This window comes from Bubalus bubalis, chromosome X, assembly GCF_019923935.1.
Source record: "Bubalus bubalis isolate 160015118507 breed Murrah chromosome X, NDDB_SH_1, whole genome shotgun sequence".
In the NCBI taxonomy this organism is placed as follows: domain Eukaryota; kingdom Metazoa; phylum Chordata; class Mammalia; order Artiodactyla; family Bovidae; genus Bubalus; species Bubalus bubalis.
In genome coordinates, this window is record NC_059181.1 from 125,436,419 (window position 1) to 125,460,517 (window position 24,099).

Here is a 24,099-nt window from a genome sequence, read left to right on the forward strand (position 1 = left end):
TGGAAAAAAAATCAAAGAAAAATATTTTGTGTAATATGAAAATTATATGGGATTCAAATTTCTGTGTTCATATATAAAGCTTTACTGGAACACAACTTCACTCATTTGTTTATAAACAAACTGTCTATAGTTGCTTTCACAATACAATGGCAGAGCCGATTAATTGTGACAGAGATCCCATAGCCTGGAAAATCAAGATTTCCTTCCTGGCACTGTATTATCTATTCTAGAGAATCATCTTCAGTAGTCTGGTGGCCTGGTATGTAAATTAGAGATCCTCTCTAATTTAAGAAATTCAGTTAGGTTGGTTGTTCACATATCTCAGGGATTCTGATTTTCTCAGGTGATTACACTGGAGTTCAGAATTTACCTGTTCTTTGAGATTAGGAAAGAGATTAGTCCTGAAGAAAATTATTTGCATAATGAGGGCTCTCAGAAAGTGGGGATGGTCTCTAGAATCCTAGAGTGCCAGTTAGTAATACGTCACTTAATAAAGAAACTGCAAATCTATTAAGGGATATGGAGGTATCTGATAAATTTCAGTAATTTTATTGTATATTTATTTGGAAAAATTTAACAAAGGGTTACTTCATTATTTGGAACTTTGACTTATTAATATTTAACTGCAGTGAAAGATACCTGAGCTGTCATATTTCTCCTCAATACAGAAAACTTCAATGGAAGATTGATTTCTTATATGATGCAATTTTGAAAGATACCAGAAATAACTGACTCCTTTTTCTCTTAAGTGACAGCTACTCTAAGCTTTCCCCAGTTTCCCATTGTTCCCAATGTCAAAAGAAAGTAGCATTTCTAAGGAATTATATTTTAGCAATAAATCAGGCTCTCACACACAAACACTAATATTATTGTTTGATGTACTATGGGCTTGGGTCCATACACGCCATGGAAAGATTTTAAAAGGGCAAATCCACTTAAATGATCTAAAATGTCTTGTAGATGCTGCCACTGCCTTCTTTTCATCAGTATACAGAGGCAGTGATTATTGTGTATATAAAGAATAAATGATGTACTGATACTAATGAACCAGTTAAACTGTGAAATGATTTACCTATCAATCCGTTTTTCCTGACACCCATTCCTATCCCCTTCTCTATTTATACTGACATATGAATATGTCAACATAATCAGTTAAGGTGGGAATATTAAGTTATTACAACAGATGTTAGAGTGGAGTGGAGGGAGGGGGTTTCCATTAAAAACCATTTACAGAGCAGGATTGAAGGCAAAAGGAGAAGGGGGCAGCAGAGGATGAGGTGGTTGGATGGCATCACTGACTCAATGGACATGAGCAAGCTCTGGGAGATGGTGAAGGACAGGGAAGCCTGGCATGCTGCAGTCCATGGGGTTGCAAAGAGTCGAATACAACTGAGCAACTGAACAACAACAACGGAGCAGGAGAGCACACTGATAACGTTTCTCTGGACGGGTTACACTGGGTTTGCTCACCTCAACAATAAAGAATGTGACGAGATGTGTCTGTCTACTTCTTACTTCCACGTGGGTATAAAATAGGGGGAATTCAAAGGTGTGGGGTGAGTCAGAAAAAAAAATATGAAGCTTCTTGCTACTTGGTTTTATGTAATGGCTCTTTTGGGCCTAAAGATTCTCCTGGAATCAAGACTCTCAACTGAAGTGTACTTAATAAGTCAATCACATGATTTTTTAAAAAAAACTTCCCATATATTTTAACTTAAAATATGTACCATAGGGACTTCCCTGGTGATCCAGAGGATAAGCCTCTGCGTTCCCAATGCAGGAGTCATGGATTTAATCCCTGGTCAGGGAACCAAGATTCTATATACTGTGTGGCGCAGCCAAAAACAATTAAAACAATATGTAACACAAAATGGATTTGCTGGGTATGCTAATTTTAAGGGAAGCAATCCTTTTCTACAAAAGTTTAGTCACTTCTAGATTCTAGAAGATAATTTCTTCAAAGGAAAAGAAATACTAAGTAGTTGGCCTCAATGGAATTATAGTTCTCTTTTGATAATGAGGATTTGTATCCATAGTATAATCATACATCCCTTTATGAAAATGCAGTTGATGAATTAAGATAAAAGTGGACCTATATTTATCATCTAGAGTGGAGAGTATTCTTTTTAGAACATGTAAATCATTATCCTTAAGTTTAAGCTCTGGGTGATTGTGTTTCAAGTCTAACTATAATCCAAGAGTAATAAATTTAGGACTCACACGTGAAAAGCATGATTCTCTTGTATCCTGTAACTTTCAAACTGAAACACAGAATACTGTTTTTAATAAGAGATGAAGGGGGTGATTTCTGAAGGGCAAGGAAACCAGTCACTTGCCCAACAAGGTAGTCTACTTGTTGTTCACAATTGAGTATAATGTGGGAAGAACTCAAACAGGGTGAGGATTAAGTCAGAAGAAGGAAGCCTCTCACCTTAGTCTTATGTAATGACTCTCCTTGGCCTGAAGATGATAAATTCTCAGAAGAGTAAGGCCTCTAATTAATATTAGGAAAAATATATTGAGGACTTAATTAGCTGCATGTTAACAGGGGTGTGAAAAATCACCAAGCAAGCAGTGACTGAAAACTGGAACAATTTCCTTAGACAAAAGAAGTTTCCAAATGGCCACTGATTGAGGGGTTTGATGACCTATAAATTGTAAACTTGTAAAGATTATTTTATATAAGTGGTTTTTCTAAGAAAGTTCCAAGTCACCACTTGCCTCTTCTGCTTATTTTAAGATACCATAAATTTAAAGGAGTATAATAACATGTAAATAATGTGTGTAGGTTAACTGAGGAAAGGACAGCTCTACATGAAGGGTATTCATGTGTCAAGTGCTTTTAGAAGTCTGATTATTAAAATACACTGGAAAACCTGTCTGCTTCATGATTCTGAAAGCTAGTCCAACAATCTGGGAAGTCTGGCCTTAGAAGAAATATCATTGTGACAACAAGGAAAAAAAAAACATGGGTAGAAAACATCAGTAACATTAAGACCATGTCACTAACAAGAAAGAGCTTGATAAGCTGAAAAGGATAAGAGCTGAGAGCAGATCTTTTTATCTCCAACAAATAGCTTATTTTCAAATCCACTAGACCACAGAGGATGAGATGGTTGGATGGCATCACCAACTCAATGGACATGAGTTTGGGTAAACTCTGGGAGTTGGTGATGGACAGGGAGGCCTGGAGTGCTGTGATTCATGGGGTCACAAAGAGTAGGACACGACTGAGTGACTGAACTGAACTGAGACCACCTTCTACTTTTTAGAATACTGAAGAAAAAGATTCTGATAATTACTCTGAATTTATCCAGAGCCAATGCCAATATCTTAAACTTCCCCAGGTTTATGGAGCCTAGAATACTGGTCAACTCCAAGGACTCTATTTAGAACAGAGAATAAAGGAAGATGGGTGAAAAAAAGACCAAACGATGGTAATGACAGATATGTAAAACCTGATATAAAATGAGATCTTCCTGACTTCTTTTTGGACAGCTACCTTATTCCAATTTTATCTAAAATAACAAAATTAGTGTTAATTTACATAGCCAAAGTATTGGTCTCTGTTATTGATCTAAGATCAGTGACTGATTTTAGATTAGGAAGACCAAGAAGGGACCATCAAATAATCAAGTTTACCAGCTCAGTTTACATGAGAATGAGTTTTGAGACTAATAGTTATATATAATACTCATGGTAAATAAAGTCTGGATAATATTGAACTTTAAACATTTAGTAAATAAAGAAAATCATCTTACTGTGTGGCCTAGGATAGGTAACAGATTACATAAAAGGACCAACTATAGAAGTCAGTGCTCTGTAAGGAAGGATTTTAACCTGTTCACTGAAATATTCTGTGGGCTTTTAAAAATGTAAAATGAGGAAACATGTCAAAGTTCTGTCCAAGATTCCATTAGAATTTAAATTAGGAGAATATGCTTTTCAGTTAAACCTTTACGATGAAAACCATGGATATTGCACCAGTAAAATATTCTGCCACATATTGATATATCTGTAGTGTGGCCAACAATATAGGCTCAGATAGTCTCTGACATTTTCTGAGAAAAACAGTTTAAAATAAAATTCTGGCAACATTTGTTGGTCTTTGATGTTATAAAACTGCTTATTTTATGATCTGACTAGAATCTGGGGGTAAAGAAATTAGTCTTTGTGCTTAACAGACATATACACACTTACGCAGTTCACCAGCTGCATTCCGTCCACCAACTGCATACAGGTATCCTTTGAGGGCACTGAGGTGGAAGAAGGTGCGCTTTTCATTTAGAGATGCAACTTGCATCCACTTATTGTATCGTGGATCAAATCTGAAGACTGTATCAACTGCCGTTTTTCCTTTTGTGTCATAATTGCTCTGTCCTCCAACGACGTAGAGGAAATTTCCAATGACAGCAATGCCATGCTGGTACCTTGGGGCATCCATGGGGGCTAAGGACTTCCACTCATGGGCCTTTTCATCATACATGCGCAATTCCTTGCTGACAACCAGCTGCTGCCTCAGCACTCCTCCTAGTGTAACCAAATGAGTGGTGTCAGACCGAATGGCAGTCCTGTCTGACTGCATCACTGGCTGCATATATGGCATCATTTGGTAATTGCTGGCTTCCAAAAGGAGATTCACACACGTATTGTCAGTTCTCATGAAATCCACGGTTTGCACGTAATTAATGAGCTCCTGCGGTGTCATCAGTGGAAATCGTATGTTCTTCATTAACTTTGCAGCAAAGTCCATCCGAGGCTCTTCCAGGCGTAGCCAGCGACAGGTAGCCTTAAAGAGCTCAAGTTCAGTGCAATGCTTAAGGCTATTACTGGAAAGCACGAAGGCAAGACGTTCAAAAGGGAGTTTCAAGAACTCCCCAGTGCTCAGCAACGCAGGAAAATTCTTCAAGACGAAACTGTTAACATATTTATCTACTTCTGTCAGATTGTAGGTATTGGCAATCCGCCCAACTTCAACACAATTGTCTAAAGTGACCTATTAAGCCAATCCAAAAAAGAATAATAATTAAAACCCAACTACTTTCATGGCACTCATACCTGGATATATAAATACCAGCTCTAGAATAAGAGTAAATGTGCTTTTTACTGTCCATATAGATGAAAATTAAGATTATTTTCTCCATATATTAACTATTTAAAGAGAATTCACAAACCACCCTTACCTAATCCAATAGAAAGGAGACTAAAAGAAAATGCTTGTTCAGAGTCAGTAGATGGAAAGTTACTCTAAGAAACAATGGTATAACTTGACTATGGCCAACATAATTATTTTCTTTCCTCAAAAATGTGTCCTCACCACTACCCTGCAAATACTAAGAAAGTTCTGGCCAGATGGAAGTTCTGCAAAAATAGAAAGCAATTCTATAATGAATCATCTCAATTCACTTTTCAGTCATGATTCTTAAAAGCAACTCAGCTAGCAGATCCACAAACAGAAAAGCTCTAGTACCTGATCCCTAAATGTCTTTCATGTCAACAGGCATCATTCATCACTATCATTCATTTTGATTCCTTCAAAAGTTATTGCTTATAGTGAAGATAATTTAATAGGGCTATTATTCCTAGGGTGAATTTATTTTCCATATTATTTATGTAGAAATAGAAACAAGGAAATCACTTTCTTGAGGAATGGAATGGGTGTTTTTGCATCAAATTATTCATGTAGTTTAGTTTCCAGTAAGTATGCTGATGGCTGGCACCACAGTTTTCCTTAGCTACTCTCTTACTCTCAGCATACTCCAGCTCTGCCTGGAGTCCCCATTAGCCCCTCAAATCTCCCCAGCACAGAGTAAAATACAGCAAAACCAGAAGTCATGAAAAGGAGAGAAGCTATGGAGAGGCCTATCTTTGGCAGGAAGTCTTTTCAATGTTCTAAGGGCTAATTAGTCAAAAGTGAAAATTAGGAAAATCAAATCAGCAAATATGTAAAGCATAAATCACAAAAACAAGCCTGCCATACAAATCTCTTTGTAATTGTATGTGTGTGTGTGTGTGTGTGTGTGTGTGTGTGTGTATGTACAAACACAGAGACAAGTCACAGGCAAAGGACTCATAGGATTTTTTTGCTTAATTTTGTCAGGGTGTGTGTTCACAAATGTCACATAAAGCTCACTGATGCCACTGTATTGTTAACCGACTGGCAGATGGTTAAGAGAAAATTGGCTAATCCTTCTATCATCTTGTTATTGAAAAGCTGAAATGAGATGAAAATCATGACTCCTCTGCATAAAGTCACAGCCGAGTTATGACATAATACCACTGAAAGTTTGAAGGCCAACACATACACACACATGTTGCTATTTTCATAGATTATTACTCAAGAAGAATTTCAACTCTTTTAGGCACTGATTTGCTGCACAAAAATCAACAATTTAAAATTGTTATTATACTTAATACCTATGTATTTTAAAAAATACCGAAAATAAATTGTAACACAGGAGGACTAGGAAAAATAAATGAACAACTTATGGGCCTTTTCAAACACACAGTTTAATACTATTCGATAACTTGGTTAATAAAAAGCACACTTTAATCCACTTTTAGGGGTGGCAGGTTGGTGTCTGACACAAGTTTAAAGTTGTGTAAATAAAGTTACAATTAATACCTCATTGCCCAAATCACCCCAGGTGGAAGGGATTCCTGTTTGGGGTAATAGACCTACTTTATGGGGTAAGACATAGTCTTCCCCAAAGCAAGAGTAATTTTCATTTTTGAAGATGTTTGCTAATATGGATAATCAAACATTGATGAAAGCACAAATATATTTCCTGAGTATGCAGATTCTTATCATCACTGATATGATTGATTACAAATAAAAAAATTAAAACAACAAAGACTATATTTTAAATGGGCAAAATAATAGCATTGGCTGTTAGTCACCAAAATTAATTCTAAATTTATAGCATATATAATGGAAGGACTGATGCTAAAGCTGAAATTCCAATACTTTGGCCACCTCATGCGAAGAGCTGACTCATTGGAAAAGACCTTGATGCTGGGAGGGACTGGGGGCAGGAGGAGAAGGGGACGACAGAGGATGAGATGGCTGGATGGTATCACTGACTCGGTGGACATGAGTTTGAGTAAACTCCAGGAGTTGGTGATGGACAGGGAGGCCTGGAGTGCTGTGATTCATGGGGTCGCAAAGAGTCGGACACGACTGAGCAACTGAACTGGAACTGGAATATAAACCGAGATTAAAGATTAGAAACCAATCTGTGTAATTCAGAACTGGGATCAAGATATTCAGTTCCTTCCTCTTTTCCTTCTTCAGTATCATTCAATAAGGAAACAGTTTTTAAAACAAGAGGATAAAAAAAAAAACTACCTTGTATTTAAGGGCATTTCGAAAATCCCTTCTATATATCAGATATACAGATTCTCAGGACTGGGAAAACCTTGACAGATTGCCTAGCTAATATAGCTAGCTGCCTAGTCTTTCCTTTAAAAAAAGATCACCAGAGAATGGTATTTCATAACCTTCTGAATAGTCATCTTCTTGATAGAAGGACTAAGTATTTTCTATAGCTCATGTACCATAGCTACCACACTGTGGGTATATAACAAAGGTTAAATGCCATGATTATCAGCAATTTAAAAATTAAAGATGTGATGATAGATACAACTAAAAACAGACTATCTGCTGAATTAACACAGCAGATTACTAGAGTCTTATTAATTTTAAAAGGAGACTCAGATAAGAAAATATGCAACAGGAAATTAATTTTTATGAAGTGCATGCAATCAAAGCTAAAAAATTTGGGGAACACGTGTATACCTGTGGCAGATTCATGTTGATGTATGGCAAAACCAATACAATATTGTAAAGTTACAAAATAAAATAAAATAAAATAAAATTAATTGTAGACCATAGGGACTGTAGAAGCACAGTGTAGAATAACAGTTAATATAAGCAGATCAAAAATGATGGAATAACAGTAAACAAGTTTTGGAAAAATACAACATTATTCAATTATAGCTCATTGTAATCCATTCTCAGTCATGATTTTTAAAAGTGTTTCAGCTAGCATAGTCCCAAACATTTAACCTTAGACATTACAAAATAATGAATATGTACAGTAACATAATATATACTGCAATTCAAGTACAGAATATATTTGAAAAATGTAAAATATGAATTTAAAGCTCATTAAAAAATACCTCATAAGCAGAAAGAACTCTAATTTCATCTGAATATATACCCTGGCCAAAATTCCAAAGAAGAGTCATTACAGAAGTTAAGCCAGGTAATTATATTAGAGTTTTAAAGGATAGAGAAGCAAAAAAGGACAAAATTTCCCAACTTCTTATGAGAACCAACAGCGTTATTTTAAAAAACAATCAAGTACACATTTAAGTTTCCTTGATATAATTTATAAATTATTCTACTGAATACAGTAGAACCTTCATGGTCATCCTAAAGGCAGTTCTAAGCACCATGATTTTCAATTTTCATTAGCATACTGGTACTCATTGCTGCAATATTAAGTTGTTCAAATCACACCTGATGTACCTGATGCTGTGATTAACATAATTTGATATTTTAATGACAGGTTTCATCAGTAATCTGTGATGTTACGTTGTTGAAGTTCAGTGTCTTATACAAATAAATTTCCATTTAGGAAAAAAAAAAAAGCAAATGACTATCTGCTTTTGGTCCTCTCAAGGGAAGAGCAAACACTAAGAAATTCACTGGTAAATCTGGGTGGGGGGGGGGGTGGTGCTCTTCAGACATTCAATGTACCAAATTCTCCTTGGTGCTATCTAGTTTATTAAAATAACACCCTGACCTCAAGTACAACCAACACAAAGAGAGAAAGCACGTTCACAGAAAAAGACTGGGAAGTAGTCAAACAAGCTACTTTGAGCAATACAGGACATAACAAGTATCTTCTCCCAAGCTTCCTTCCACAGATGAGAATACCACAGGACACAAGAAAGGGGCCTTTTGGTAAGAAGAACAAAGGGATGATAAGAAAACTAAAACCTTTCTCTCCCGGTCTTGTTTCTCTTCAGATGATTGACACCATTTGAGGTGAATTTTGAGGGTGTGTCCAGCTTGGCGAATCCTATTTTCTTATTCCTTTGCACTTTGAATGCACTTGCCCTGGTGGATGCAATAGTTATCATAATGGTCTTTGGGGGGATGAGTTGGTTTAGGCCCAGGCTGAGACTCTTCTTTCCCTACAGAATCCCAGATGGGCAAGGATGGGCTGATTAAAGTTATATGCAGGGATGATATTTAGAATATTCGAGTATCAACTAATCAGAACAGATACTCAACCATAAACAACTGGTATCTGGGTACTACTTGCTGAGTATCAGCCTTGACAAGAGGAAAAACAAGACTGGTTTAATGGGGAGAGAAACAGTTTTGATTCATTTTAAAATTACCCATAAACTTTTTTCTCTAATTTGCATTGAGCTTCCCCCAAAGCAAAAACATTACCTGGAAAGACATGTTAATTAAGCTTAATGGGTAAATCCAGTCTTTATGAAAGAAAGAATGTCAAATGTATGTACTATACAGGAAATCCTTACATCAAAAAGAATATTCTTTCCCAAAAAGAACATTCCTCAAAAAGACATCCTTGCTGCTGCTATGGTCACATAATAGCAAAAGAAGCTATCTTTTCCAATAACTTCCTCTGATACCCTTCAGTGTTCCCTTAGAGAATTCCTTTGTTCTCCAACAAATGTGCCTCTCTTGTTTTCTACTGTCTCCCACTCTTCATGACCCCAGTCACCTCAATAATTTCCATACATTTCACTGTGAGCTCCCCAACCCGATCAGTGACAATAAATGTACAGGTGGAACCAATGATAGACCTGTATCAAGAAAAAAATAAACACTTTAAAAAATGAGTTTAAAGAAAGTACACTGAGTCTAAAGCACAGAGAAGTTTCATTCTCTGATTAGATATACTTTTATGTAAAAAGAAAATGATTTCTTGCTCACCTTTATCCTGCTCTGTTTACTCTGTATAACTGTAAACTTAAATTTCAATTTTTTCCAGTTCAATTACAAATTGTTCTATTTCAGTAACCTGACATTAAATTGGGTTTTACAGGCTAGCCTGTAATCCTCCATAATAGTAATACTGTGGGAAAAATGCTAGATGGTACAATTTCCAAACAGCAAACAAATGATAAAAAATTTGACTACAACTTGTTTTTAAATCAGGGGATTGACACATGGAATTTAGCATGCTGTAGTTATGCAATGTCATAAGGACAAAAGCTAATGTAATTTTTGTAGGTATGTAACGAAACAAAGGTAATTTTCTATTATGTCCATGATAAATGATAATATTTTTAGTTTTACAGAAAATTTTACCAACTCTGCATTATATCCTTCACTGTCATCCTTCTGTTTTCTTTTCATAGTCCTCTTTTCCTATAACTACCAAGAAAATAGCATAGCAAAAACAAAATTAGGTCTATAGGTCTTATAGGCCCTAATACTAGTTACAACCCTAAGAGAAAAGTATTGCTGCAAAGAAGGCAAAGGTCAGAGCGCAGGGTTCTTGTTCTACTGAGCATGATGCTCCCTTACAGAGAATGGATGTCTAACCGACCAAAGGCAAATGTGGCTTTATCACTGTATTTGGGGTTTGGGGGTATTTTTAGCAATACAGAGTTGTTCATTTTATTTTTTTAATTTTATTGGAGTATAGTTGATTTACAATGTTGTGTTACTTTCTGCTGCACAGCAAAGTGAATCAGTTATACATATACATATATCCACTGTTTTAGATTCTATTCCCATATTGGTTATTACAAAGTATCGAGTAGAGTTCCCTGTGCTAGACAGTAGGTTCTTATTATTAATTTATTTTATGTGTAGTAGTGTGTATATGCCAATTATTATCGTATTTAACATTATCATTCAAAATTAACATATAAAGGTTTTATGGATGATATGCTGATTCATCTTCTATATACCACTGCTCCTCTTCATCCACACAAGTGGTTAAGACGGATAGAAAAGAATTGTGTTCAAAGCTAACTTTTCTTTCCAGAAATTCAAACCCAGGAAGTGTTTTGGTTATACGAACTATAATCATACTATATCATTAAGAACACAAATCTATTTCCTCAATACAGTTGGGTCAAGTACATGGTTGCGAAACTGTTATATTTTTAAATTATCTATAATAACTGAGCCTGTGGGAAAACGGAAAACATATTTACCTTTGAAAAATATTTATATTATCTTGACACTTTCAGTTCTTATAAATAGGAAAGGCACCCAGGGCTACTGTTTTTCCTGATTTACTTGATTGCTGAGAAAGGGATAATAGAGTAAAGCCTAAATATTTAACTAAGATATGGAATGCATGAAAGAAGGATAAAGGACAAGTTAGATTTTATATAATCCGTAAACTAATAATCCGCCAACTTTTCTCAAAAATTACCATGGATTCTGAGAAGGAAGATTTCCAATGTAAAATCACATAGACATATCCTAAGCAAACAAGATGAAAGATAAGAAATAGTATGGTACTAAGAAAAAGCTCATAGGCAAGAATGTTTTAAAATGGGAGTAAACTACACTAAAAGTAAGCTTTGTCAGGGACATGTCTCTTCTCCTTTAGAAATGGGCTTTAGTATCTCTGCAGAGATACTCGAAATGAAGATTATAATCTTTAAGACAATATTAAGTGTTTATAAAAATAAAGACATTTTCAAAAGGGTAAAAACATACAGTTATAATAAATGCTTCAAGGAAGTTAAGGAACCAACATTCTAATTACAGGAAATTTGTCAAGTATTGCAAATTTGCTATGATATCATCTTGAAATAAATGTGCTTTAAATAGACTTATCCAGAACAAACTTATTTTGTAATATTGTTATTTTGAGAAATGCATATTTTTATAACTTCATAAATCATGCTTTACCCAGTTTGGTTCTTTTCATTCAGACTGAGGAACTGATCACAACCAGTATCTCAAGTGATAAGTACTGAACTTGAATAATAGACAATGGGTACTAGGTCAACAGTGTCTGTCGTTACTGATTAGTTTCAAGGAAATCATGACACTGTACCTAGTTTGCCTCAGGACAACCACATGTTGCTAAGATCAGTGTAAATAAATGTTAAGAGTTTATAAACGTAAGTATTAAGTACTATTAATTTAAGGGTCTCAACTAAAATGAGGCACTATCCAAAGGAAGTAGGTGACTATAAGGAAGTTCAGTGACTGGTGGTTTTATGTGTCCTCTATTATCTATTAAAATATGCTGTAAACGACTTAGTAGGTGATGTGTTGCCATGGAATCAAGAAGATTTACACATAGGTGTTAGTTCTTCTCAAGATCTAGGTCCCATATTTAAAGGAAGGAAAAAAAAAATGACTTGAGTGTATCTTAAAAGACTTCTAGAACCTCAGATGACTTTCCCACAGAACTCCATTTAAAAAAACCTGCTTGTATAAAATCATTAAGCAGAATAAAACTGGATTACAATATATAACATTATCAAACATGTTAAGGATTTTATTGCTATCAAACCCTTATTGCTGTCTACAGTCACTGGATGACACAGAAGGCTTTTTTTAAATGGTTCTATTTTGTAAAAATGCACCTGCACTGTTTTCTCCTGAACCTGCTTCCAAACCATACACTAGATGACACCTCTCTCTAAAGGCCAGTTAGTTTCAGGCCACAATACTATCCATTACAGGAAAAGATTTGATTTGAAAATGTCTTACCCCAGATATGAGAAATACTTTGCAGAAGTCCAAAACCGGCAGAATCTGTAGAAAACTGGCAGCTTCCAGTGTGTCTTGAAGGTTGTCCATATTAAGAGAAAGCTTTGCAGTGTAAATGAAGTCAATAATTTTCCTTAAACCGACTTTGCTCACGCCATGAAGCTTAATGCACATTAAATCTTGTTCTTTCATCCCACCTTAAATAAAAAGACACTCAATTAAATGAAGGTGGATAATTTAATTAAGGTCAAACTCACTTCTGTTGCTAATTAGATGCAATAAAATCAGGGAAAATTTTATTCTGTGTAAGCATTCGTATCTGAGTCAAGCTTCTGCATATTTTACAGTTAAAAGAGAGTACTTAAAAAGGAATATCTCTATACTAATGGAGGTGGTATATGATGCAAGTGCCTCCAAAATGTTCTCCTGGCACTTCAGATCTTTTGATGGATTAGAGATTGTACTAGTGACATTGTATTAGTCTCTGATGGCCCATTCAGATATGTGTCTGGAAAAGCAAAGCTATGAAATAAAGGTAGACGGAGGTATAAAAAAGCTATATCCATTTTCCAAGTTAGAAAAGCACCACCCACAAACACACATACTGGGTGTCTATTCTTTTTAAACTCTTCTTGTAAAGACACGGAACAAAAGCACTGAATCTTCCTCTAGCAATGAAAAGATTTAAACACGTATTTTTCTTATTGTTCTAATATGAAGGTAGAGTTTAGAAGGCAAGCTACCTGTGAACATAGCCTTGAAATAATCACTAGCAGAGGCCATCATGACTCTGTGCACAGGGAAGGCATCATCTGTGTCCCCTGGCATTAGGGTCACGTCACAGAGCAATCCTTCAAGTCGGAGCTGGTCAAATCCCTACAAGAAGAACATGAGATGAGCCACTCATCAAGGTAAAATGGGAACACAAGTTTCTGTGTGCTAAAATTCTCTTGACATATTAATGTCTATGGAACATAAAGCCAGTAGAATAATGACTCAGAAGAAAAAAAACTGAACAGCTTACTTGATATGTGACAATAAAGAACAAATAAGGAAAAGAGCATATATGTTCACTTATTTATACAACCATTGGCTTTTATTATTCTGAAAAAAACTACCATGTACACTTTCATTTTCCCATGTGCAGAATTAGGGTGTTATACTACCATTCCTTTCCATAATAATATATTTTATAATATATAGTTCTTTTATTCTTGGTTTTCACTTGCTTATTTTTGTTGTTTGAAAAAAGAAAGGTCCAGAACATCTGCGCTAACTGCAAAATAGGAGTTGCTTTCTGCCAACTAGATTATTCCACCTCTTACAAAACAAGGAACTGTATTAGACATCCTTATATTCAGTATTTGATACTAGTATTTGATATACTTGCTCCTGCTTGATCAATTATCTTTCAAGTTTTAAATTTAATTATCTCTGGAAAAAAGTGCCCAGGGAGCTCCAACGTGAGACATAATTGTCCCCAAATGCTTAAAGTTTAGTGGAGAATTAATAGGCTGACACCCACAGTTCAGAGGAGAGAGACGGCTCAGCTGATAAGAATGCCTGTTGATTAGCTCCACCACCCACTCCTTGAAGAGCCCAACCAATAATAAGCAGGCAGCTGTTCCCTTGGTCTACTCTGGGAAGAATAAAACACTGTAAGATTATAATAGGCTGGTGAAATGCATAAAAAGAAGATAATATACAATTTAACAATGAAGCGCAAAATGAAAATTTTTCAAGATGGAGTCTGTAGTTTCAAAAATGGAAACGTACTCTTATAAAAAATCATGAAGATACTCACACAAATTACTTTCAAATAATATAATAAAAACTAACAGCAGAATTATTCTATCCCCTTCATATTTTAATGACCCCACATAAAACTTTTATTTAAAGTTGTGATTCACGGATTTAAGAAGCAGAAGGCACAACATACTGAAGAATGCAGTTTCAGAAATATCGATCCTGCACATATGTATAATATAAATCTTAGTCCAAACATCTTCTCATCATAATTTTTAAATGGCTTTCTAAAGAAAATGCTTGAATCTACAGAATTAGAACTTCAAAGAGATAATATGATCCAGCCACTTTCTCTCTGGAGAGAGATATAAATATTTTAATTCTAAAAATATTTATACATTATACATATACTTTGGAACAGGATTATGTATCATATTTTTTGCTCTCCAACAGTGATTGACATATGTTTTTGCTCACAAATATCAACTCTTTCACAAATATCCCCTTTCCATTGTAAATGCAAACATTCTCCCCCAATGCCCCCTCAATATTTTCCATTGCTAAATCATCTCCCATCCCTGTTATTTACAAAAGTAGAGGTTAAAAAGAGATGTCCATTTTAGGGAAATATTTACATGCAGAAGGTAAAAAGTGGTGAAAATTCACATACAGTGTGTGAACTATTGCAACTTAATTGCAATTAAGTTTAAGTGGATCGCCTTTTAAACATAAATGAGCATATGAGCACTGGAAAGTCCTAAACGCAACCACTGGGGCTGAAACTGAAGAGGAGGGAACCATCAGGTAGAAGACTAGGATGTCTGAATTCCCCAGTGCTTGGCACACCATGGGGACTTCACAAATGTTCAGCAAATGCTTGAACAAATAAGCCAGACTTTACCCAGATGCCGTAACTTGGTATTAAAAAAAAAAAAAAAAATCAACATGTAGAACCTGAATTTTGTAACAAGCTAACTAGAAACTAAGAACTTTATTTGTGAACCTACTCTCAATAATAAAATGAATTGGACCTATAGTTCTCACTTGTGGTAAACTACAAAGGTTAAGATGAGAGAAGAGGAACTGAATCAGGGTTTAGGCTGAAAAGTTTGGCTTCCAAGGGCTTGGCTTTTTTCTCCTTCAGATAAATTTCAGATTTCAAAAATTTAAATATATCCTTGTGATAAAAATACAAAAGGACAACTGAAAACCAAAAGTCCACCTCTTCTACTTACTAAGACTAACTTCTGATAACAGTTTAGCATATATACTTCCAGGTCTCTTTCTACACGTATACATAATCTACCTTTTGCTTGTATTTTTAAGAGTAGGATACTATATGTACTATTATGCATTTTAAAAATTCACCTGAGCACATAACATGGACAGCTCTGTGTCTCAATACACACAAATCTATTCTTTTTAGTGGATGCACAGAATTTCATGAGTGTGGTTCAGTTCAGTTCAGTCAGTCAGTCGTGTCCGACTCTTTACTACCCCATGAACTGCAGCACGCCAGGCCTCCCTGTCCATCACCAACTCCTGGAGTTCACTGAAACTCATGTCCATCGAGTCAGTGATGCCATCCAGCCATCTCATCCTCTATTGTCCCTTTCTCCTCCTGCCCCCAATCCCTCCCAGCATCAGAGTCTTTTCCAATGAGTCAACTCTTCACATGAGGTGGCCAAAGTATTGGAGTTTCAGCTTTAGCATCAGTCCTTCCAATGAACACCCAGGACTGATCTTCTTTAGAATGGGCTGGTTGGATCTCCTTGCAGTCCAAGGGACTCTCAAGAGTCTTCTCCAACACCACAGTTCAAAAGCATCAATTCTTCGGCACTCAGCTTTCTTCACAGTCCAAATCTCACATCCACACATGACCACTTGAAAAACCATAGCCTTGACTAGACAGACCTTTGTTGGCAAAGTAACGTCTCTGCTTTTGAATATGCCATCTAGGTTGGTCATAACTTTCCTTCCAAGGAGTAAACGTCTTTTCATTTCATGGCTGCAGTCACCATCTGCCGTGATTTTGGAGCCCAAGGAAACAAAGTCTGACACTGTTTCCACTGTTTCTCCATCTATTTCCCATGAAGTGATGGGACCAGATGCCATGATCTTAGTTTTCTGAATGTTGAGCTTTAAGCCAACTTTTTCACTCTTCTCTTTCACTTTCATCAAGAGGCTTTTTAGTTCTTCTTCACTTTCTGCCATAAGGGTGGTGTCATCTGCATATCTGAGGTTATTGATATTTCTCCTGGCGATCTTGATTCCAGCTTGTGCTTCTTCCAGCCCAGCGTTTCTCATGATGTACTCTGCATAGAAGTTAAATAAGCAGGGTGACAATATACAGCCTTGACATACTCCTTTTCCTATTTGGAACCAGTCTGTTGTTCCATGTCCAGTTTTAACTGTTGCTTCCTGACCTGAATATAGGTTTCTCAAGAGGCAGGTCAGGTGGTATGGTATTCCCATCTCTTTCAGAATTTTCCACAGTTTATTGTGATCCACACAGTTAAAGGCTTTGGCATAGCCAATAAAGCAGAAATAGATGTTTTTCTGGAACTCTCTTGCTTTTTCCATGATCCAGCGGATGTTGGCAATTTGATCTCTGGTTCCTCTGCCTTTTCTAAAACCAGCTTGAACATTTGAAAATTCATGGTTCACGTACTGCTGAAGCCTGGCTTGGAGAATTTTGAGCATTACTTTACTAGCTTGTGAGATGAGTGCAATTGTGCGGTAGTTTGAGCATTCTTTGGCATTGCCTTTCTTTGGGATTGGAATGAAAACTGACCTTTTCCAGTCCTGTGGCCACTGCTGAGTTTTCCAAATTTGCTGGCATATTGAGTGCAGCACTTTCACAGCATCATCTTTCAGGATTTGAAATAGCTCAACTGGAATTCCATCACTTCCACTAGCTTTGTTCGTAGTGATGCTTTCTAAGGCCCACATTCCAGGATGTCTGGCTCTAAGTGAGTGCTCACACCATCGTGATTATCTGGGTCGTGAAGCTCTTTTTTGTACACTTCTCCTGTGTATTCTTGCCACCTCTTCTTAATATCTTCTGCTTCTGTTAGGTCCATATCATTTCTGTCCTTCATCGAGCCCATCTTTGCATGAAATGTTCCCTTGGTATCCAATTTTCTTGAAGACATCTCTAGTCTTTCCCATTCTGTTGTTTTCCTCTATTTCTTTGCATTGATTGCTGAGGAAGGCTTCTTATCTCTCCTTGCTATTCTTTGGCACTCTGCATTCAGATGCTTATATCTTTCCTTTTCTCCTTTGCTTTTTGCTTCTCTTCTTTTCACAGCTATTTGTAAGGCCTCCTCAGATAGCCATTTTGCTTTTTTGCATTTCTTTTCCATGGGGATGGTCTTGATCCCTGTCCTCTGTACAATGTCATGAACCTCTGTCCATAGTTCATCAGGCATAGACAGAGTGTCTATCAGATCTTGTCCCCTAAATCTATTTCTCACTTCCCCTGTATAATCATTAGGTCATACCTGAATGGTCTAGTGGTTTTCCCTACTTTCTTTAATTTAAGTCTAAATTTGGCAATAAGGAGTTCATGATCTGAGCCAGTCAGCTCCCAGTCTTGTTTTTGCTGACTGTATAGAGCTTCTCCATCTTTGGCTGCAAAGATATAATCAATCTGATTTTGGTGTTGACCATCTGGTGATGTCCATGTGTGGAGTCTTCTCTTGTGTGGTTGGAAGAGGGTGTTTGCTATGACTAGTGCGTTCTCTTGGCAAAACTCTATTAGCCTTTGCCCTGCTTCATTCCGTATTCCAAGGCCAAATTTGCCTGTTACCCCAGGTGTTTCTTGGGGTGTGGGGTGTGGGGCCAACCACAATTACTCATCCATTCCTCACTTGAGAGACTCAAATATCTCTCAACTTTTGCTATCACAAGCAATATTGCAATAAACTGCCTTGTACCTATACTTACTTATAAGTAGATCTGTGGGAGATATTTTTAGAAATGGAATTGCTGGTTTGAAGAATATATACTTTGAAAGTTTTAATAACTACTGGCAAGTTAAAGCATATGGTTTTATCTTGGAAGATTTACCATACCTTGGGCAATGTCAAAAAAGAGAGATGTCAAGATGTCCATTAGATGAGACTACGTACAGTATGTCACCTTTATTTTTATTCAGGTAACTTTTGAATTTTCTTCTCTAAGATGTATGTAGATAATATCTTTGAAAGGCAATCATGGCTTATTCAGTCAAAAGCAGTGGTTGTATCTAATCAGTTATTTTCTTCCCCACCTCAAAATCCAAAATCCTTCTTGGCTCATTTCCTGGCCCTCCTGCCTTTAAAATATTCCTACAAATATTTTATACTGGGAATTGAGTAATGTCAGTAGGTTTTGTTCCTACTACTGTAAAAAACATATTTATTTATTTGACTGTGCCAAGTCTTTGTTGCAGCATACAGGATCTTCAGTTTGTTGGGGCATGGGAACTCTTCATTGTGCCACGTGGATCTTAGTTCCCCAATCTAGGATCGAACCCAGGTCCCCTGCATTGGGAGCTCAGAGTCTTTGCCACTGGAACACCAGGAAAGTCCCTTTCCTGTTATTTATTGTTCTTTTTTTTCCCCTCTGAAAAAAGGCATGGCTAATGTTTCCTTTACCATTACCTGCATCATTTCTCATTTGGTCCATATTCCATCAAAACTGCTTGCTGAGCTTTGCACTCAATCCTCAAAATCTGGACAGTTCAGCTAAGACCCCAGGAGCTTTTACCCTCTTCACAAATCTGATCATTTTGCTTCCTTTTGCACTCTTAAAAATGATCCTCTAACTATTCTTAGTATAATCTGGCAGCACTAAAGAAAGGAAGCTGAGGCTCCTAGACCACTTTTATCACATTCTGAGTATTTTCTATTCTAAGTTTAACTTATCTACCTTTGGCAAATTGCTTTTGAGAGGTTTTTGCATTTGTTTTCACTGCATGTAGTTTCCTAATGTATATATCTCATAACCTTTATTTTCAGATGCACAAATAGTCCCCCTATCCAATTCCATATTTGCTAACTTTATTCCTGATTATTGCTATCCTCACTTCCCTTGTGGCTCAGATGGTAAAGTGTCTGTCTATGATGCGGGAGACCTGGTTTCAATCCCTGGGTTGGGAAGATCCGTTGGAGAAGGAAATGGCAATCCACTCCAGTACTATTGCCTGGAAAATCCCATGGACATGGCATGGCAACTGACTCCAGTGCCTACAGTCCATGGGGTCGCAAAGAGTCGGACACGACTGAGCATTGTCTGGTTAGTTATTGCTATCCTCATCCAAATAGGATCTGTCAATTCGGATTGTTTTCATACAGATCTAAATATCTTGTTTGCATGTTGTTATCTGTATTATCCCAGCTTTGTCTAAAGGGAAAAAGACTAAAGTTCCTCTACAACATATTTTGTTGTATAGAAGTAGACAGTCATTTCTCTAAACAACTTTTATACTCTAATCTTGTGAAGAATGTACACTTAAAAGAAGCTTGCATCATTGTCTTTCACAATTTTCATCTGCCTTCTATATATCTACTTTTACTTTCACGCATATCAGTTCAGTTCAGTTCAGTTTAGTCGCTCAGTCATGTCTGACTCTTTGCGACCCCATGAATCACAGCACACCAGACCTCTCTGTCCATCACCAACTCCCGGAGTTCACTCAGACTCACGTCCATCGAGTCGGTGATGCCATCCAGCCATCTCATCCTCTGTCGTCCCCTTCTCCTCCTGTCCCCAATCCCTCCCAGCATCAGAGTCTTTTCCAATGAGTCAACTCTTCGCATGAGGTGGCCAAAGTATTGGAGTTTCAGCTTTAGCATCATTCCTTCCAAAGAAATCCCAGGGCTGATCTCCTTCAGAATGGACTGGTTGGAACTCCTTGCAGTCCAAGGGACTCTCAAGAGTCTTCTCCAACACCATAGTTCAAAAGCATCAATTCTTCGGCACTCAGCCTTCTTCACAGTCCAAATCTCACATCCATACATGACCACTGGAAAAACCATAGCCTTGACTAGACGGACCTTTGTTGGCAAAGTAATGTCTCTGCTTTTGAATATGCTATCTAGGCTAGACATAACTTTCCTTCCAAGGAGTAAGCGTCATTTAATTTCATGGCTGCAGTCACCATCTGCAGTGATTTTGGAGCCCCAAAAATAAAGTCTGACACTGTTTCCACTGTTTCCCCATCTATTTCCCATGAAGTGATGGGACCAGATGCCATGATCTTCGTTTTCTGAATGTTGAGCTTTAAGCCAACTTTTTCACTCTCTACTTTCACTTTCATCAAGAGGCTTTTTAGTTCCTCTTCACTTTCTGCCATAAGGGTGGTGTCATCTGCATATCTGAGGTTATATAGATTCATGAAAATACCTTGAATACTTAAAATCTATCCTTTTATTATAAAATCATTTTCTCCCACCAAATCTGTACTTATTCCTCTAGCCAGAATTCTATAAACATTTTTGCCTATTTCCACATGCTAGTAGTCCATGATACACAGATACAGGTCTGTTTTATACAAAATTGCTCAAAATTTCCAATTAGTCTTTCAGAGTGTATTTAAACTATTTCTAGTGCTTTAAATTCAACTTCTTTCTAGCTTAATCCTTTAGTTCTGTCTTTTCCTATTTTTTCTGGGCCTTGGGTTCTATTTATGAGGGCATTGCGGCCTGTTCTCTATTCCCCTTTCCCTCTTTTATAAACATCCTCATATCTTCTTTTTTAAAATCTCTTCTTCACATTCTTTTGGGGAAAAAATAAGCATTAAAAAGATGTTCTTTTAAAAAAAAGGTTTTTCCTGGACTTGTGGACATGCTGTGGGTGGAGAGGAAAGGGTGGGATGAACTGAAATAGTTGCACTGACATATATGCACTACCATGTGTAGAACAGATAGCTAGTGGGAAGCTACTATATAGCACGGGGAGCTCAACTTCGGTCTCTGTGATGACTCAGAGGGGTGGGATGATCGGAGGGAGGCTCAAGGTGGGAGGATATCTGTATACATATAACCGATTCACTTTGTTGTACAGTAGAAACTAACACAACATTGTAAAGCAACTATAGTCCAAGTAAAAAAGAAATTAAAAAAATCAGAATATAAATATATAAATACAATGAATATATATGTATATATATTTTTTTCTTCTCTGTAGTAAATTTACCTAACATATCAAAACTTCAAATACTATTAAACAGAGGGAGGTACGTACCCTAAAGGAGTGACATTTTTAAATGAGTTTGATAAACTTTTAAATGGTCACATTAAAACAGAGGAGGGTATGTGCTGATATTATACATCTATACTATAGAACAGAGAAGACAATGGCACCCCACTCCAGTACTCTTGCCTGGAAAATCCCATGGATGGAGGAGCCTGGAAGGCTGCAGTCCATGGGGTCGCTGAGGGTCGGATGCGACTGAGCGACTTCACTTTCACTTTTCACTTTCATGCATTGGAGAAGGAAATGGCAACCCACTCCAGTGTTCTTGCCTGGAGAATCCCAGGGACGGGGAAGCCTGGTGGGCTGCCGTCTATGGGGTCCACAGAGTCGGACACGACTGAAGTGACTTAGCATACTATAGAAACCTGATAAGTTACAAATAATGTATACTAAAAGTTGCTTGAATGTCAACAGCTTTCAAGTTAAATATAATGCTACTATGGGAAAATAGCTAGATTGATACTCTCAGGTATTAAAAAAAATAATCTGATAACCAAATCTCTACACCAAATTCTGCATTGGAAATAACTTACTAGCATAGTCTATCTAGCTTTGATCAGTGCAATTTGGAAAAGGAAGGGGAATAAAAAGGAAATGCATCCTGAGAAGAGCAATAAAAATTATTAACATTAAATATGTTTTATGAACAAAGATTAAGGAACTAAAAGAAGAGACGGTTGAGGAATACGTTTACTCCACTCTTTAAGTAAATGCAATATATTTGATCAAAGCAACACCACAGTCATGTTTCTGTGAGACATTATTCATTTCATTCAGAGGACAGAAAAGGAACAGATTAATTAAACTTTGTTCTCATTATATACAATTGCTTGGAGTTTAAAAACTGCTAATGGCTTTCTATCACTGCTTTATATCATTATATAAGACTTTAAAGATTAATCTGGCCCCAACTCAACTGTTTAGCCTTATTTTTCATTATTTCTCTAAGTACTCAGATAAACTAAGTAGCTATATATATATATATATATATATATATATATGTATATGTGTTATATATACACACACCATAAAACTGAATTTTCACTGGTAAATTATACTTTACATTTAAGGAAGAAATAACACCAATTTTACAAAAACAGATCCAGAAAATTAAGAAGGAACATGTCCTAATTCATTCTACAAGGGCAGCATTATCCTACCAAAACCAAAGATAATCAAAGAAAACCATGACCAAAATTTCTCATGACCACAGATGAAAAAATTCCTAAAATTCTGGCAAGTCAAATTTAAAAATATATAAAAAGGATAATACATTATGACCAAGTGGGGTTTATTCCTATAAGGCATGGCTGCTTTAGCATGCAAAAGTCAATTAATTTAATTCATATTATTAGTAGACTAAAAAAGAAAAATGATAAGATCATCTCAGTAGGTGCAAAAAAAGCATTTGACAAAATCCAATATCGATTTATGATTTGAAATAAAAAACAAAACTCTCAGCAGACTAGGAACAGAAAGAAATTTCCTCAAACCTATACCTAACATAACACTTAATGGTGAAAGAATGACTGCATGCCTCCCTACTATTAGGACAAAGCAAGAACATACACTCTAACCACTTCTATTCAACATTTTTATGGAGTTTCTACCTAGTACAATAAGGCAAGTAAAAGAAATAAGAGGCATTAGACTGGAAAGGAAGAAAAAAACTATATTTACAGGCAAAATGGTTATCTATGTAGAAAATCCTACAGAATCCACAAAAAAAAATTCTAGAACTATTAAGTCAGTTCTTCAAGGTCTCAAAATAGATGATGAATAATCAGTAACAAACAGTATTTTTATATCCTAGCAGCAAACAATCAGAAATTGAAATTATGTACTTGAGCATATTTAACTCTCAGTTGGTATGTGCTAGTCCTCTCTATCACTTAAAACATGCTAAATAACAAACAACAAAGAAACTCATTTGAAAACTCAAGGTAATAATACACTAAAGTGGTCTGAAAAGAAAGGTGGTAGACTCTCATCTAACTTATGTACTATAGATATAAACTTAACTGGAAGTATCAAGATAACCTACTGTACCCTAACCTGAGTACCTGAAAAACTATCCCTAAGAAAAACTATATACTCAGTTTTCTATATTCTAGTTGACATTCAGGAAACTTAAATAAAGAAATAAAAAGCATCATTTTAATAAAAACTTCAACAATCTGAATTATTTAAGTGCTTCTTTTATAAAATATAACATTCTAAAATCACTATGTCTATCTTATGTTAATAATATATTTTAAAGATTATCTTATGATCATAAAACTTTTAAATAAGGTATAGTTCATTAACATGACAACCAGCAACCCAAACTTTTACTTTAGGGTAAGTATTTCATCAAGATTGCCGGAGAAATATCA

At 36.2% G+C, this 24,099-nt stretch overlaps 1 protein-coding gene across 6 annotated transcripts in view; it reads right to left on the bottom strand.

Annotated features, from left to right (window-relative positions):
- The window catches only part of KLHL13 (kelch like family member 13), a 199,100-nt gene that overhangs the window by 9,645 nt on the left and 165,356 nt on the right, over window positions 1-24,099 (bottom strand). For all 6 annotated transcript variants that reach the window (XM_025277347.3, XM_006050447.4, XM_006050452.4 and 3 more), the window contains 3 exons: window positions 13,480-13,612; window positions 12,737-12,933; window positions 4,201-4,996 (listed from right to left, as the gene is read on the bottom strand). In XM_025277347.3, coding sequence (XP_025133132.1) covers window positions 4,201-4,996; window positions 12,737-12,933; window positions 13,480-13,612 — 1,126 coding nt within the window. The remainder of the gene's footprint in view (window positions 1-4,200; window positions 4,997-12,736; window positions 12,934-13,479; window positions 13,613-24,099) is intronic.